Here is a 17,752-nt window from a genome sequence, read left to right on the forward strand (position 1 = left end):
CGAACCGCCACTGGGAAGAGACGCATTTGCGCACCACCCGTGGCCGAGTTCTTCTGTATGCATTCCCTCCGCTGTCCTGCATTCTCCCACTGTTAGCCAGGGTGAGATCAGGAGGGCTGTCAGTGATACTGATAGCCCCCGATCGCCCAGGGGCTCCTTGGTTTGTGGAGATGAGTCAGATGTTGATTGCGCTACCTTGGCCAATTCCACATCGACGGGACGCATTGTCTCAGGCGGGGGGTTCGATAGGGCAGTTGCCCATAATCGGCCAACCACTGAAGGCTTGGCTGCTGAGAGGGACAGGCTAGAGTGCCGTGGGTTATCTGATTCAGTAATCAGGACCATACAGGGTTCACGTGCCAGTTCCACTTCCAGGATGTATGCCAGCAGATGGAACGTTTTTTCAAGATGGTGTGTCACACAAGGTGTAGACCCCATGAGTTGTCAGGTTGAGAGTGTTCTCTCTTTCCTACAGCTTATGTTTGATAAGCAGCGATCGCCCGCCACCATTAAGGTGTTTGCAGCGGCGATTTCAGCTTGTCACGAGGGGTTTGGCAGAGACAATGTCTTCAGCCACCCTCTAGTGAAACGTTTCTTATTGGGAACGCGGCGGCTTAGGCCAATGCCTAGAGCCACGCTTCCTCAGTGGGATTTGGCTTTGGTACTCAAAGCGCTATGTAAGTCGCCAATCGAGCCATTGAATCAAATACACCTCAAGATGCTGTCTATGAAGACGGCACTGTTGCTCGCTTTGACTACTGCTAAGCGTGTCAGTGATTTGTGTGCTCTTTCGACGAGACCCGACTGCCTGGCCATTAATGGCGATCTGAGCAGAGCGGTGTTACGTCCTAACCCGGCATTTGTGCCAAAGGTTATTAAGAGTTCATATAGATCACAGACCGTGGAGCTGTGGGCTTTTTCTCCCCCTCATAGGGAGAGGAGTGAGGAAAGGCTCCATCGCCTGTGCCCAGTGCGCGCCTTGGCGTGTTACGTTGAGCGCACAGCAGCGATTAGGTCATCGCCTCAGCTGTTTGTGTGTCACGGTGCGGCTGCACTAGGTAGACCACTTTCGAAACAGCGTCTGTCTCATTGGCTTTGTGAAGGCATTGAGACAGCGGGGCGACAATTGCCTCAGGGTATAAGAGCTCACTCCACTCGTGGAGTAGCAGCTTCTACTGCCCTTCTCAGAGGAACAGGGGTAGAGGATATATGTAGAGCGCGTCATGGTCAACACCGTCTCCATTTATCCGTTTCTATCTCTTGGATATGTCTTCTAAATCTTTGGCTCAGTCTGTACTCAGCGTAGCTGAAGGGAGAACTTGAGCTAGGAGAGAGGAATGCAGGACTGTGGAGACAGGTCTCCTTCAGGTCCGCTTCTGATAGAAGGACATAATTTTTGACATGACTCCTGACTGACAGGTTCAGTACAGTAGAGGGCATGTATTGATCTGCCCACCAGTGATTCACTGGATTGAGGCGGAATGATGAGGGATAATAGTAGTAACCTGGGTTACGATACTATTAGACCGGTCATGACAATTTGACGGAATGTGACGTCATCTATCTGCTTGTTCAGATTAGTATGAATCATGTTCTGGGATCTGCCCACTAATCTCTGGGATTCCATTGATTGAGTGAGGCGGCCTACCGTATACACAATGTAGAGTGACACTCTGTGTCATTCCATTAGTGGTCGGTATTATTGTGACAGGATATTAAGGTACCATCTATCTGCTAGTACAGATTAGTATGGCCTGTATTCTGGTGATCTGCCCACTAGTTATTGGTGTTGCCATTGGACTAGGTGGGGCGGGTTTTTAACCGATGACGCAGTATATTGTGACACTTGTATGGTTACAGTGGTTGCAGTACTGCAGGAATTGTTTGCAGCCATTGCTAGGCCTGACCTTTTCATTTTGATGGGAAGTGTTGGGCTCGGCAGGGAGTACATTTTGGAGCGCTACGCTCCGCCTTAAACCAATAGGAGCAGAGCTCCCCTATGGGGCGGAGCTCCACGATATAGAACGATTAGTTACCGGAGTGTAACTCCAGTTCTATGAGTGGAGCGGAGCCCCATAGGACTTAAGGCCCTGCCGACCCTCTCTAGTCTCGCTGAAGATAAATATCTCGGGAGGCTGATTGAGGGGAGGCATTCCCTCTTATAGGGACACCTGTACTCCAATTGGCTGCAGGTGTGTGCATAATTTTGTCTCAGGCTGATGCTGCTTTAGGGCAGTGGGTAAACCAATAGGAGCAGAGCTCCCCTATGGGGCTCCGCTCCACTCATAGAACTGGAGTTACACTCCGGTAACTAATTGTTTAGGCAACATGAATTAGGAGGATGGCATTGGCTTCAACGTGTTTTTTCTACTTGCATGCGCACAACCCGCACAGAAATCAGTACCATGGATAGCCACATCACGTTTACGTTTATTTGACAATCGTTTTTTGTATATTTTAGTTGTCACTGCATTAGACTAAGCATAGGTGATTAGATAATGGTGGAATAGCTGAAGCATCTCCTGTTTTCTTTGCGATTTTGCGGTAACTGTGTGGTTCTAAATCAATAGTAGTCTGAAAATGTCGGAAACATTACCTTGCTTGACCATGCTGTAGGTAATTAACTGTTTGTTATATGCAATATGTTTTGTGGACTTCACCGGACAGATGTTGCTCTCCAGTTTTGCAATGAAACAAATGTGTGGTTGAATTTATTCTGCCACTGTCTTCTTATTGTCTCGCCCTTAGGCCTATATATCACGGTGTCAAGGCATATGAACTAACAGGTTATAGAGCAAACTACGTAATTATCACAACACGGGTTGTAATATGCCTTATTTTTTGGGGGCCTTCGCTTCCCCTGTGATTTTACCCTTGCACCTCTACAGGTGTAGATTGGATTTATATGGCGCTTTTACAGTGCTCAAAGCGATTTAAATAGTAAGGGGCGAACACCTCTAACACCATCAATGTGTAGCACCTACATTATTTCCTTCCCATTACTATGGACTTCTAACCAAACTGTAAATATAACCTATTGTGTATTGTATGACATTCAATCAGGCTCCAACTCTCCAAGCATACAACCAAATACATTATCAGTCGTTTAACATAATGACAAAACACCCATTACACAAAACTCACACACACATTTCTCTTTTCACTTGGTTTTATTTATTTTTTATTGGCTAAATGAATTTAAACGGTAATAACAATGTTTAAAACTACATGATCATATCCACAGCCATTTCTCACATACCCACTGATAACCCATCTATATATAAGATTTTCTCCCTCCCCACACATTTTTTTGTAAAATTTTCCATTTGTATTTTTTTGGAGCCATACTATCATAAATGCCCATTTCAAGTCTCATCACACTAACAGCAATTCAATGGGAGAGAAAGGAGACTTTAGCTCTAAAGGAGTCTTTTTTTTATATATCCCAGTTCATATTCTTCCATCAACATTTAAGTTACTAAAGCAGAGAAAGAACCAAAAATTCAAAGTAGAAGAAATAAAAGGTGGGTGTGAGGGGTTACGCCAGGCAACCCCACGTCCCGTCATGCCACCAAAGCAGAGACAGTTACTCTGCACAGCGACACTTCGCACAACTCCGTGTCTCACATTTTCAGAACATAGAAAACCACTAAAATAATTTAGAAACTAGATCCAAAAGTTTTTGGGAAAAGAATTGATTTTGATGTACAAAAACAGTCATTTCATTTTTTTTCTTTTAGTAAATCTTAGAAAAGTTCCAAACACAAGTTTATTGTAGTTCTTATTTCATTTATTATTGATTCATTTATTTCTATTTTTTTGTTTATCTATTAGTGCGATTGTATACCAGTGCAGCTACTGGGTCCAGAGTAAAGAAAATAGGCTTTTTTTTCATCTTTAATGGCGTAAAAAATAAGGACAAACTCATCTTTTATATAAAGTATAACTGCTGGTCTTTAGGAAAGAAACACAGAAACCCATACATCTAGGAGGCACGCTATGGGTTTTTGTTGTTGTTGAAAAAATTATAATAATAATGAAAATACAAGTGACAACAACAAAATAAAAATAAATGTGTGCAACCTAGTAATTTCCCTATCCTTGAGGCCTGGTAAGGCTTCAGAAAGAATCAATGAACATTCATTGAATAACAGGTTGCTAAAGAAATCAAAAGACAAGTTAGAAATCGTACAAAAAACAGATTTAAAAAAGAACTAAACAGACGGGAAAAAATAACATTTTGTCTCTTGCAGGGGTGTTTTTTGGAAGGACAGGAAGCCAGGCCTGAAGAGCAGCATTTGGACATGGCCAGAACATAGATGTATAGTGATCGCTACGTTTTATCTGTGCCATTATGGCGTCTGTGACAGCAGGCTCAGCGCCATTGAGGCTTTCTCCATTTTAAAGTAGTACATTTCCTTCTTTTGATGTTTGAAAAAAGTGTAAAGCTAATATTGGTGACTTACTATCACCTGCAGTGATGGAGTCTTGAACCAAATCGTGTTTCATTTGTGGCCGCTAGATGGCAGTCATATAGCTTAAAGCCAATTACAAACTAGGCAAACTAATTTGAAGAAGAAAATAATGCTCTGCTCATTGGCCAATCACTCCCAACCCATAGGAATCCCCATCCAGTTGACCATTTTAAAATGGCGTAAGCCCTCAATGGCAATGTCCATGCAAAAACAGGTTACTTCCATGTTATGATCTCTATACATCGCTATGGGCCAGAGGCATCTTTGGTTCGGTCGAACAAACAAAGGTAATAGGAGCGTAAGCATTCCACAAAAATATATGCATACCGGTACATATACAAGGAATGCTGGGGCTAAACCCGGCAATGTAGCCAAATGACATTGTCTTCACACATTATCCCAGTTGTGTCAGTATGAACAACGGCCACTCATCCATGGGCAGAGGTGTGTTTAAACTAACTGCAAATGAGCAGTCAGAATTACCTTTTGAAGGACACCAGGAAAAATCACATCACATTTGACTGAGATTAATTGATATTCATGAACCTTTACGTTCAGTCATTTCCATGTTAAAGTTACATGATATACTTACGGTCATACGGAAGACTGATTCATGAATGGCAAAGAATGGTCCTAGTCAAATGTCATACAAGAATTATGTGAGCATCCTGATGATGTCAGCAATCACTCACCTGGCTCACTAAACCTGCCAACTTACATGCATGACAATATTAAATGAGAAGCACGACTTCCTTTGAGGGAGTTTGTAAGAGCCAGAGTTGAGTGAGAGCCTTCTGTCAGATTATCTTTTAAGCAGATAATCAACCCCATGGACGAGTGAATGATACAGGTCAGCTATAAAAACTCACGATTTAACAGGGGTAAAACATGAAGTGTTATGGGTGTGCTTCTAAGAGGAATCTCCAGTCATGGGCTGGACAGGGAAAGGGGCCTACGATGGGAGGCTGGAGAGGGGCGATAGAACCCTTTTACTCTAACTCTTTACTGTCCCAGCCCAGGAGAGAATGTCCCCTTCTGATGCCACAATCTACTGAACGACAGACTACACCTTTAACCCCCAGGCCATGAGGCAGGGAGTTGGGAGGGGGGTTAGTTGTGACTTCTTGTCCTTTCAAACCTGCAGGGTGTTGACTTACACTGGTAGGAAAAAAACACCTGTTGAACAGATCTGCATATATCAAGGATAATAAGTCTGATATGATCGATGAGTCCGCATGACCAGTCACGAAACCCGCAACCGCCCCAACATGAGGTCCAATAGCACCATTTTATTTATTTCTGATGATTTATACGAGTCTCTAAGCCTTAGATGAAGCGTGTCGGGGATTAAACCATACTGTATGTTTTATATACATACACACATGCAACACAATGGATTGTGTATACATACATCAGCAAGTATGTAAAAGAGAATGACGGACTTGGTTTTGCAGCAGGAAAATGTTCCGCTTGTGCTGTAGTGAATGGACCAGAAAATGGGTACCTGACTGTTCAACAAGAGGGAAAGCTTGTCCTGCAGTTCTCTGAAAACTGTTTTTGTGACAAACTACTAGGCCAATATATCTCTTTAAGTAGGCCTCCTTTGTCCTGTCAATGTTGTTGAGCAGCATTTCCCTGACCCCAAGAGGATAATATGAAGGAAATGCCATCCAATCTCTGAGCAGGGAACCACAGAGAACAGGGTAGATAGACCATTATCACAATAACATCTGAACCTTGCATGTCTGTGGACCAACCACTTCTACACTAGGCTATATTAATTAAGTAAGCTGGGGTTTCTAAGTCTAATGGCCTGGTGTGACTACAAGGAAGGTTCCCACCTGCCTCCCACTACAATGTGTCTATCTGAGGGTGAATGGGTGAATCAGGTTTTTAAGGCCCTTCACTGCCCTGTAGGTTGAGGTCAGGGTTAGACAACAGTACAGGACAGAGGAACACTCAGGGCATCATTTCACTGGTCCATAATTTATTAAATCAACAACTGAAATCTGGGTCATTTCGGGTTACTGTGGATGGAGTGCCAAAAGCCCTTAACATTTTGCATATAAAAATAAAATAAAAAGGATTAACCCTACTGTCAGTTGGTAAAAGCTGTTCCAAAATTATTTTTTTATTTTTTTGGTACAAGCACCTCTCAAACCTGTACAATACACGGAGGTCATGAGCTAATCCAGTAACTACACTTGATAAAACATACCAACTACTGGGCATTGATGTGACTGACAATAAGGAATACTTGAAGAGGAAATGGCCTCACTGGTCCTTTGAAATCCCTAGCTCTTTATGTAGGGTTTGATTGAATGCAGCTTGACCATCCTTTCCCAGTTTCCTCTGCATCAGTTTCAACCAGCTCACCAGTCTGCCAAAACAGCTGACAAGAAATACCAACAACCCATGCATGGTTTCTAGTGGCACAGAGATGGGGAGCAACTGGTCCTGAAAACAGCAAGCACCTCAACAAACAGCAGCCTGTCATGAGGAAATAACGGATTTCAACAACTCAACCCACGATGAACAGTGCCAAGGGTTTAAGGTTAGCTAGACGCTACCTCCAGAAGCCTCCACAAGAGCTAACATTTGACGAGAGCACATGAAAGTGCACAGCTATGGCAACCGTCAGTCATCAAGCATGTAATGTCAAATGTGGATGTAAACATTGATTAGACCTACATCAAGTTTCATTATTTGTCATTGTGGCCACAAGCTTCAGTTAAAATGGTATAAAAGCAGTGGAGGTGACGAGAACTCTAACAAACACAAAGGAGCTCAAGCGCTGGGGTGTATTCATTTGTCGGATCCCGTTGCAAAATGTTTTGCAAATGTAAAACTTTTCTAAATGAAAACGAGTTTCTATTGGACAAATTCAGGTAGTCCTCCCGTTTTGTTCCGTTTGCCCTGTTTACTCTAGGAACCAAACAGTAAATGTTTTTTATTGCAAAACGTTTTGCAACAGACTCCAACTAATAAATACACCCCTGATGCTAACCGAGTAAGTCCAGATAATGTCTCACAGGCCCAGATTCCTAACCAGGACCAAAACACAAACTTTGAGAGGAAACCCCATTTTTGGGACCAAAGCCACCAGAATAAAGTAAACTCGTAGAGGAAGTAAACACAGAGGTTATGGATAGATAGGGGGTGGAGAGAAAAGCAAACATCTCAAGCCTACAAACCAACCACATGCATTAAAAACAGAATATGGCTTTTAGTAGTTTTAGCATATCCCTGTCACTAGACTCAAGTCTCATTCATTGGATTTTCCTCTCAAACCAACTAGCATGGAATAACAGGATGAAGGCCTTTTTCTCAGAGGACAATGCACTCTGCAGTCAACTCTCCAACCCTACCACACCACACCCTCCAGCCCTGCAGTCAACTCTACAACCCTACCACACCACACCCTCCAGCCCTGCCGTCAACTCTCCAACCCTACCACACCCTCCAGCCAACTCTCCAACCCTACCACACCATACCCTCCAGCCCTGCCGTCAACTCTCCAACCCTACCACACCCTCCAGCCAACTCTCCAACCCTACCACACCACACCCTCCAGCCCTGCAGTCAACTCTCCAACCCTACCACACCCTCCAGCCAACTCTCCAACCCTACCACACCAAACCATTCAGTCCTCCAGTCAACTCTCCAACCCTACCACACCTGTGGATCACTTTCACTAGTGGCCTGCTTCACAGAGACAAGGGACAGATTACCTATTTTGACGCAGCCATGATCAAGCTAAAATGAAGTTGGAAAGAAGAGCGAGCGAAAATATCTGAGCTGGAGCCGAACAAATTAAATGAAAGTTTCATTACAAAACACCATGAACACTCAGGGGTGGAAATGAATGGCTCTGTCATATATTTTGTCATGATCCTATTCCTAATTTAATATAGCGGTTTCAATCTCCTGTCAGATGTGAACTTAACAAACTTCTAACCACACACAGAAAAGCAAACACATTTGTGTGGCAATGTGATAAAGAAGACCAGCAAATACTGGTGGCGTGGCATCACAACCCTACAATCTACAATATTGGGTATACAAGTCCCAACATCTACTCTAAACTACAGCACTACAACGGTTTACAAAGGCCAAACCAACCTTAAACAGTCAATAATTTCTTGAGAGGAATCGCAAAATTGAGGAAAAGATAGAACCTTCCAGAACGGCTGTTGGCTTGCTACATGATACAAATAATGCCAATCCGGCCACTAAGAAAGGATTAAACGGAAAATACAAATAATGGGACACTGTAGCTAAGCCTACACAAAATATGAGCCTATACCTTTATGCAAGACTAATTTACCATATATATGACTTGCTTCCATCCACAGAATCAAAAGCCTGATTAGGATTGTTTGAAAATAATAAACATTTAGGAAAATCTAGTATTTGTGAACGAAAATAAGAACTAAAGGAGTTATATATATATATATATATATATATATGCTGCAAAAACTAAATCAATAGGAGGATAAAAATAAAACGATTTTTGTTTTTTCTCATCATTATCAATTGATGCTCATTTTGCCACCCGTTGCCACGTCAATGTCTGGGAGAGCGTCAGCATGGCAACGGAAACTATCATCATAAAATTGTACAATAGTAGAGATAGCTAGACCAGGAGGGGGCGGGCTCTCCTGGGAAAAGGTCCGCAGAGAGGTCCAGTGATTGGTCATGCGGCTCGCTGTCAGGAATAATGGTTGTATGGGGGTAGAGGGTGCCCGGTGCCATTCTGATAATGATGGTGCTGGCGGTGGGCGATGTACTCAGCATAGCTCATCGTCATCTTCTCGCTACGGTACCTGAGCAGGAGGAGAGGGAAGTTAGAGAAGGAACAGTTACCCCAATTTACCTGGCAGTGGCCCTATAATCTCTACATCCTAATGCTGCTATGGATGTAGCAGTACTCCTTCACTGATTTCTGTCTGTACTTTGGCAAACAGGACCATGGTGGGCTTTGGGAGGGTCACCTACAGTAATTATGCACCAGTGCCATATTCCCAGCAGTGGGCAACACTTACACTGTCATAATCTACACTTAAGGCAAAACCAAGGCCAGCAGTAGAAGTCAGACAGCATCCGGTGTGAAAGGAGCCTCTCTTACCTGGTCAACTTAATGGTCTTCCTGAAGTCATTTGTGATGGGAGCTTTGTAGCCTCCCTTTCGTAGTAAGGAATCTATGGTCTGAATGTGGTCCCATCCTGCACAGAGAAGGTTATATCTCCTTGAATATCCCCCTTTATATCCCCTTGAATACCACTTCTCTCTAGAACCAAGACCTTCAGTCATACAGAGATTATACAAAGGTGATGGGACACACGATTTCACTTACCTTGCTCTTTTGCGACCTCTGGTAGGTAGGTGGCGGTGCGCTTTGATCCTTTTTCATTGAAAAACTCTATCCTAATGCCATGAACACCCACCTACAGGCCAGAGAAAGAATGGAGAGAGAGAGAGAGAGACGGAAGAACGGACATCACTTTAATGACAGGACCAACACAGACAAATGCCTATATATACACACTACATGTCTTCGGCCACACACTCCAGAAAAACTACAGCATTACCTAACAGTGTTACTAACTTATAGAAGTACGAGATACCATACCCGGTCACAGGGAGGGCTAACTCTTGAAATTCCTTCTGTCACAACAGATTTAGGAAAAACAGCTTTTAGTTTCTTCGCACCTCACTTATGGAACAATCTTCAGAGTTCCCTACAGTTGGATGTATTAGTTCCTTTTAGGCAATTCAGATTGTTGGTTGAGGGTCAGGATCCGGTCAAGATAGCTCGGGGGATTGTTCCAGTTATAATCGAAAACGTCCGGGTGACACACAATCCCCCACCCATGCCACGGCCTTTGTCCCACCCTACCCCCACCCGAGGCCCACTCTGTACTGTAGCCCCTCTGGGTCAGCAAGGTCACTGCTTACGTCCTCACAACAAAGACAGAGTGCCTGTGTATGTTGCTTGTCTGCCTAAATCATGCTTGCTGTGTGGATCTCCAGGCTGCAATGGGGTCCAGTTCACTCAGGCCACTGCAGCAGCGTCCTATTCCTATTTCATTCTCATCTCTCCCAGTGTACTGCACAGTGTGGAGAGTGTACTGCAGTGTGGAGAGTGTACTGCAGTGTGGAGAGTGTACTGCACAGTGTGGAGAGTGTACTGCTCAGTGTGGAGAGTATACTGCTCAGTGTGGAGAGTGTACTGCTCAGTGTGGAGAGTGTACTGCTCAGTGTGGAGAGTGTACTGCACAGTGTGGAGAGTGTACTACACAGTGTGGAGAGTGTACTGCACAGTGTGGAGAGTGTACTGCAGTGTGGAGAGTGTACTGCTCAGTGTGGAGAGTGTACTGCTCAGTGTGGAGAGTGTACTGCAGTGTGGAGAGTGTACTGCACAGTGTGGAGAGTGTACTGCTCAGTGTGGAGAGTGTACTGCTCAGTGTGGAGAGTGTACTGCTCAGTGTGGAGAGTGTACTGCTCAGTGTGGAGAGTGTACTGCACAGTGTGGAGAGTGTACTGCTCAGTGTGGAGAGTGTACTGCTCAGTGTGGAGAGTGTACTGCAGTGTGGAGAGTGTACTGCATAGTGTGGAGAGTGTACTGCATAGTGTGGAGAGTGTACTGCAGTGTGGAGAGTGTACTGCTCAGTGTGGAGAGTGTACTGCTCAGTGTGGAGAGTGTACTGCACAGTGTGGAGAGTGTACTGCACAGTGTGGAGAGTGTACTGCACAGTGTGGAGAGTGTACTGCACAGTGTGGAGAGTGTACTGCTCAGTGTGGAGAGTGTACTGCTCAGTGTGGAGAGTGTACTGCACAGTGTGGAGAGTGTACTACACAGTGTGGAGAGTGTACTGCACAGTGTGGAGAGTGTACTGCACAGTGTGGAGAGTGTACTGCTCAGTGTGGAGAGTGTACTGCTCTGTGTGGAGAGTGTACTGCTCAGTGTGGAGAGTGTACTGCAGTGTGGAGAGTGTACTGCACAGTGTGGAGAGTGTACTGCAGTGTGGAGAGTGTACTGCTCAATGTGGAGAGTGTACTGCTCAGTGTGGAGAGTGTACTGCACAGTGTGGAGAGTGTACTGCTCAGTGTGGAGAGTGTGCTGCTCAGTGTGGAGAGTGTACTGCTCAGTGTGGAGAGTGTACTGCTCAGTGTGGAGAGTGTACTGCTCAGTGTGGAGAGTGTGCTGCTCAGTGTGGAGAGTGTACTGCTCAGTGTGGAGAGTGTACTGCACAGTGTGGAGAGTGTACTGCTCAGTGTGGAGAGTGTACTGCTCAGTGTGGAGAGTGTACTGCAGTGTGGAGAGTGTACTGCACAGTGTGGATAGTGTACTGCTCAGTGTGGAGAGTGTACTGCTCAGTGTGGAGAGTGTACTGCAGTGTGGAGAGTGTACTGCACAGTGTGGAGAGTGTACTACACAGTGTGGAGAGTGTACTGCACAGTGTGGAGAGTGTACTGCACAGTGTGGAGAGTGTACTGCTCAGTGTGGAGAGTGTACTGCTCTGTGTGGAGAGTGTACTGCTCAGTGTGGAGAGTGTACTGCAGTGTGGAGAGTGTACTGCACAGTGTGGAGAGTGTACTGCAGTGTGGAGAGTGTACTGCTCAGTGTGGAGAGTGTACTGCTCAGTGTGGAGAGTGTACTGCTCAGTGTGGAGAGTGTACTGCACAGTGTGGAGAGTGTACTGCTCAGTGTGGAGAGTGTGCTGCTCAGTGTGGAGAGTGTACTGCTCAGTGTGGAGAGTGTACTGCACAGTGTGGAGAGTGTACTGCACAGTGTGGAGAGTGTACTGCTCAGTGTGGAGAGTGTACTGCTCAGTGTGGAGAGTGTACTGCAGTGTGGAGAGTGTACTGCACAGTGTGGAGAGTGTACTGCTCAGTGTGGAGAGTGTACTGCTCAGTGTGGAGAGTGTACTGCAGTGTGGAGAGTGTACTGCTCAGTGTGGAGAGTGTGCTGCTCAGTGTGGAGAGTGTACTGCTCAGTGTGGAGAGTGTACTGCTCTGTGTGGAGAGTGTACTGCACAGTGTGGAGAGTGTACTGCAGTGTGGAGAGTGTACTGCACAGTGTGGAGAGTGTACTGCTCAGTGTGGAGAGTGTACTGCACAGTGTGGAGAGTGTACTGCTCAGTGTGGAGAGTGTACTGCTCAGTGTGGAGAGTGTACTGCTCAGTGTGGAGAGTGTGCTGCTCAGTGTGGAGAGTGTGCTGCTCAGTGTGGAGAGTGTACTGCTCAGTGTGGAGAGTGTACTGCTCTGTGTGGAGAGTGTACTGCACAGTGTGGAGAGTGTACTGCTCTGTGTGGAGAGTGTACTGCTCAGTGTGGAGGGTGTACTGCACAGTGTGGAGAGTGTACTGCTCAGTGTGGAGAGTGTGCTGCTCAGTGTGGAGAGTGTACAGCTCAGTGTGGAGAGTGTACTGTTCTCCGGTGCACTGTAAACCTCAACTGCTGGATTCACATGTGAAGGCTATTTAATTTCAATAAAAATTAAATGACTGAAGAGTTTTGCATAAGATGAATTAATAGCTACCTGTCTTGTTTGTCTCTTACCTCCCAGTCAAGGTAATCACCGACGTCCTCGAAGTTGGTGAGCAGAGACACCGAGCAGAAGAGGCGTGGCAGCTCGTCCCTCGTCACGGGGGGAAAGCGGCTGTCTTTAAGGGCACTGTGGAGACAACGGGGGACGTTTAGGGACAACATCAGCTTCATTACTTTGAACCAATTCCAACTGGAAGACCAACAGATTATCAAGGACAATGTCTACCTGAAGTACATATTTGCGTTTAATCTCATCTCACAGGGCATTATTGTTAGAATGAAAAGAAAGAGCAAATCTCTTTGATAAGAGAACACGTAAATGAAGAAACCCTGCAAGCATATTCCTTTATCCTTTCAGAAGACATTAGCCATTAAGTGACATCTTCCGTGCTACATTTCAGAAACAGCCTATCAGAGGGGATCTGAAAATAGAATGACCTGATGGCAGGTGAGTCTCCGTATTAGCTGGACCCACAGACTCTTCATTTCCACCCCCAACAGATCCTAATTTCCCCTCTCTCCCCCACTCCACTCCACCCTAACAAAATACTGCTGCCACCACCCTTCCTGCCCACGTCATGACAGCAGACAACACAGATGAATGGAGTCAGTTACAGTTTCTATGTGCCATAACCTACCACCACACCCTGTCCTAATTCACCCATAGGAGTGAAATGCCCCATGTGGTGATGGCATTCTGTCAGAGGGCTGTCTCTTCTACATGTATTTACTGATACAACACTCATTTGGTAACAACAAATGGTATGAACTGTGAACGCTGAACAGCATCCCTTTTAAGTCCATGATGTGTTAAATAGGACTCTGTTTCTTTCAGTCCAGGATTGGGAGTGACAAGCTGAGTTCAGCAGAAAGAGGCCCAGTTCTGTTTCTTACTAGAGGGAGATGTGGGAGAGAAGCACGGAGAAGCAACATAATGAACACATAAAACAGGCCGGCTCACTGCTTCTGGACCACATCACACAGCAAATGATCTCTCAGAGTAATTGACTTCTCAGGATCTGAGGGTACGCTGATGGCATGATAAGCCGAGAGAACCTGACCAGACAACAGAGTACAGGGAATCCATTTTTGTGTATATGTGAGTGGCTTTTCATCTTTGTATTGAGGAGGACAACACAGCAGAACAAACAGAACAAACGGATAAGCCTAAACTAAAGCACTTTCAGAGGCTACAATCTAGACTCAAGAGCTTTCAGAAGGTTATCTTGCATTTCAGAGGCCCTTAGCAAGCAACAATGACATCCCCCACGAGTCAGGCCCCTCCAATATCTGTAATTTCTCCTGTTTCACTGGCCCTCCCTTTTCCTGTGCTAACAACATGGTTAGCCTAATGTTGAGTTGGGTGGAAAACAGGAACGTTTTAGTCACGATACACAGCATTGGGCTCCCGAGTGGCGCAGTAGTCTAAGGCACTGCATCTCAGTGCTTGAGGCATCACTACAGACCCCCTGGTTCGAATCCAGGCTGTATCACAACCGGCCGTGATTGGGAGTGCCATAGGGCGGCGCACAATTGGCCCAGCGTCGTCCGGGTTTGGCCGGTGTAGGCCGTCATTGTAAATAAGAATTTGTTCTTAACTGACTTGCCTAGTTAAATAAAGGTAAATAAAAAATAAAAACATTGTAGACATATTCTATAATGTCCTGACCTGGTATGACATTGGCTCTCAGAGCCTCAGTGGCTAAACAACAGCCATGGCTGGAGACATTCTAATGTCTGAGTTGCTGCAGCTCCAGTGTAAGATTCCATGGGAGAGAGGGGAATTCTACATGCTGCAGATCAGATTGATTAGAGGGCAGGGTTGGCAAATCTTTCCCAGACAGGAGACGCAAAAAGGATACACAAACAACAGCACCCACAAACCTCTGGCACTCACATAAGAGTAGTGAGGCTTATCCTCTCAGATGAGTCATTAAACAACTAAATGTGTCTTTTAACTGAGCTGACCCTTTTATCCAAATAGGCTTGGATTAATACTGTATTTCACACGTGTTCACATTTATAGGCTACATTTAGGCCTATAGCTGAATACAAACACAAGACTCCACCCGAGGGTGAGTACAACAAGAACGTAACTAGCCTGCCTGCCTGGCTGGCAGTTTCAGAGCACCAGGTCATTGAGTTTGACATTGCTAGCAGCCCTCAAAAAGGTCTGTCTACTAAAACAAACATGATCGCAACCTCTACAAAATGGCTGCTCTGGACTTCAAGTGTAACACAGAGACAAAACATGCTTTGTAGATCCTCTGACAGCATCCTCCTCTACAGACTGCTGATGTAAGCTTATCCAAGGGACAGAATGAAATGATGAAATACCAGATGTGGATGCTAAACAGTGATCGGAAATCATTTGAAATGGAAAAGTTATTTTAATACCAGTTGTAGACAGGGTCTAACAATGAAGAGGAACATAATTGTCCCAGAGATAAATTAGGGAAGAGATGAGAGAATTCATGAGACTGACCTCACGAACGTTGTCAGTTACTGAAACAGGGCAACCAACACACACTAAAGTATGACATTCATACAGTGCATGTCAGATCATTGGGAGGGTGAGGCTATGCAGCAAGGCTGAAAGGCCCTTTTGACAGTAGTGCAGATCACATGACTAACACATGCAGATAAACAGAGACAGACAGACAGACAGACAGACAGACAGACAGACAGACAGAGAAAGAGACAGGCGGACAGAGAGACAGGCAGACAGAGAGACAGGCAGACAGAGAGACAGGCAGACAGAGAGACAGGCAGACAGAGAAAGAGACAGGCAGACAGAGAAAGAGACAGGCAGACAGAGAAAGAGACAGGCAGACAGAGAAAGAGACAGGCAGACAGAGAAAGAGACAGGCGGACAGAGAGACAGGCAGACAGAGAGACAGGCAGACAGAGAAAGAGACAGGCGGACAGAGAAAGAGACAGGCGGACAGAGAGACAGGCAGACAGAGAGACAGACAGAGACATAATCAAACCAGTTCTGCCCAGATGCTGTAAAGGTAATGCATTCTTTATTGGATTGTCTGATACTCGGTCTCATCCCCTGCACACCACACACTCACACGGCTCAACCAGATCCTCTCTCCCCCACTGTGGACCACAGATGCTATTAGGTTGATTAAAGCTGACTGAGCCCAGTCTCAATCACACACATGCAATCACACACCAAGAAAGACTTCTAGAAACGAATAAGAATAAAAAAGAGCACATTTAATACAAATCAGCCTAGTAGGCCTACTTTGCATAAAATACTGTATTGTACTGTATTTTTCCTTTACTGGCAGATACTGACATGAAGGTTGATATTAACTCCAGGAGAGCTGGCCCCTCTATAGGAAGACAGACCACTCATCAAATGAATGCACTGGTAAACAATTGCCTTTAAACAGGCAATGGTGCATCTGAACTGGGCATGACAGTGTAAATGAGTTCCATACATTTCTGAGACAAGCTGAGCACAGAGCAGCATCTCTCAGTGAGGTAAAACCCTCCTGGAGGTCCCTGGGGCCAGGCCGTTCCTCCGCTCCATGTACATGCTTTGCATGATTTATTCAGCACCATAGGTCCTTCGACGTACACAAAACTGAAAACGCACACACACACAAGCTCCAAGGAACAAGCTCCTAGTTATGTTTTTGTATATGGTAAGATGTGAGGGGTGTTCTGTAGAATTGCTGAGTTAAAAATCCTAAAGTCCCTAAACATTAACTGGATAATTATAGGACAACACTTTCTTGGTACAATAGCTACTTCCAGCCATCTGCATTTTAATAATGCTGTACTTCTGCCTTGAACATTCTGTTCTCTGAAAAACATGCGCATTTAAAACATTGGTTTTAAAGGTTTCAACGGCAGAGGTGCGCCGCGCTTTGACAATGGTTATTTTCCTGTTTGTGCCTGTTCAGTCCTCCCTACAGTCAGAAAATAGCCTAACTGCGTGTTTGACACATGAACATCTTCCTAAGCATGCATTCTGTTCTGCCTGGTGAGAGAGATTGTGGCATTAGGAAATCTATAAATATTGAATAACAAAAACCAGGGAGATTGGAATGCAGTGGGAGGGAAAAGTGTCTGAAAACCAAAACAACCACGGGTTGGTTGGCACAAGCCCGAGACAGAAACTAAAGCTGCCCTGTCTGTTCGGCTCAGTGTAAACACATGATCAATAGTGATGGTGGGAACAAATTGATACAGTTACAGTTGAAGTGGGAAGTTTACATACACCTTAGCCAAATACATTTAAACTCAGTTTTTCACAATTCCTGCCATTTAATCCTTGTAAAATGTCCCTGTCTTAGGTCAGTTAGGATCACCACTTTATTTTAAGAATGTGAAATGTCAGAATAATAGTAGAGAGAATGATTTATTTCAGCTTTTATTTCTTTCATCACATGTGGTCCTCTGTAGCTCAGCTGGTAGAGCACGGCGCTTGTAACGCCAAGGTAGTGGGTTCGATCCCCGGGACCACCCATACACAAAAATGTATGCACGCATGACTGTAAGTCGCTTTGGATAAAAGCGTCTGCTAAATGGCATATTATTATTATTATTATTATTATTCCCAGTGGGTCAGAAGTTTATATACACTCAATTAGTATTTGGTAGCATTGCCTTTAAATTGTTTAACTTGGGTCAAACATTTCAGGTAGCCTTCCACAAGCTTCCCACAATAAGTTGGGTGAATTTTGGCCCATTCCTCCTGACAGAGC

At 44.9% G+C, this 17,752-nt stretch overlaps 1 protein-coding gene across 1 annotated transcript in view; it reads right to left on the bottom strand.

The window, feature by feature from the left end:
• Positions 1-3,151: 3,151 nt before the first annotated feature.
• LOC121541816 (AMME syndrome candidate gene 1 protein-like) overlaps positions 3,152-17,752 on the bottom strand; it is a 38,979-nt gene continuing 24,378 nt past the window's right edge. The window contains exons 3-6 of the mRNA XM_041851128.2: positions 13,041-13,155; positions 9,832-9,922; positions 9,604-9,700; positions 3,152-9,301 (exon numbers count right to left, since the gene is read on the bottom strand). Coding sequence (XP_041707062.1) covers positions 9,187-9,301; positions 9,604-9,700; positions 9,832-9,922; positions 13,041-13,155 — 418 coding nt within the window. The 3' untranslated portion in view covers positions 3,152-9,186. The remainder of the gene's footprint in view (positions 9,302-9,603; positions 9,701-9,831; positions 9,923-13,040; positions 13,156-17,752) is intronic.

Source organism: Coregonus clupeaformis, chromosome 27 (assembly GCF_020615455.1).
Source record: "Coregonus clupeaformis isolate EN_2021a chromosome 27, ASM2061545v1, whole genome shotgun sequence".
In the NCBI taxonomy this organism is placed as follows: domain Eukaryota; kingdom Metazoa; phylum Chordata; class Actinopteri; order Salmoniformes; family Salmonidae; genus Coregonus; species Coregonus clupeaformis.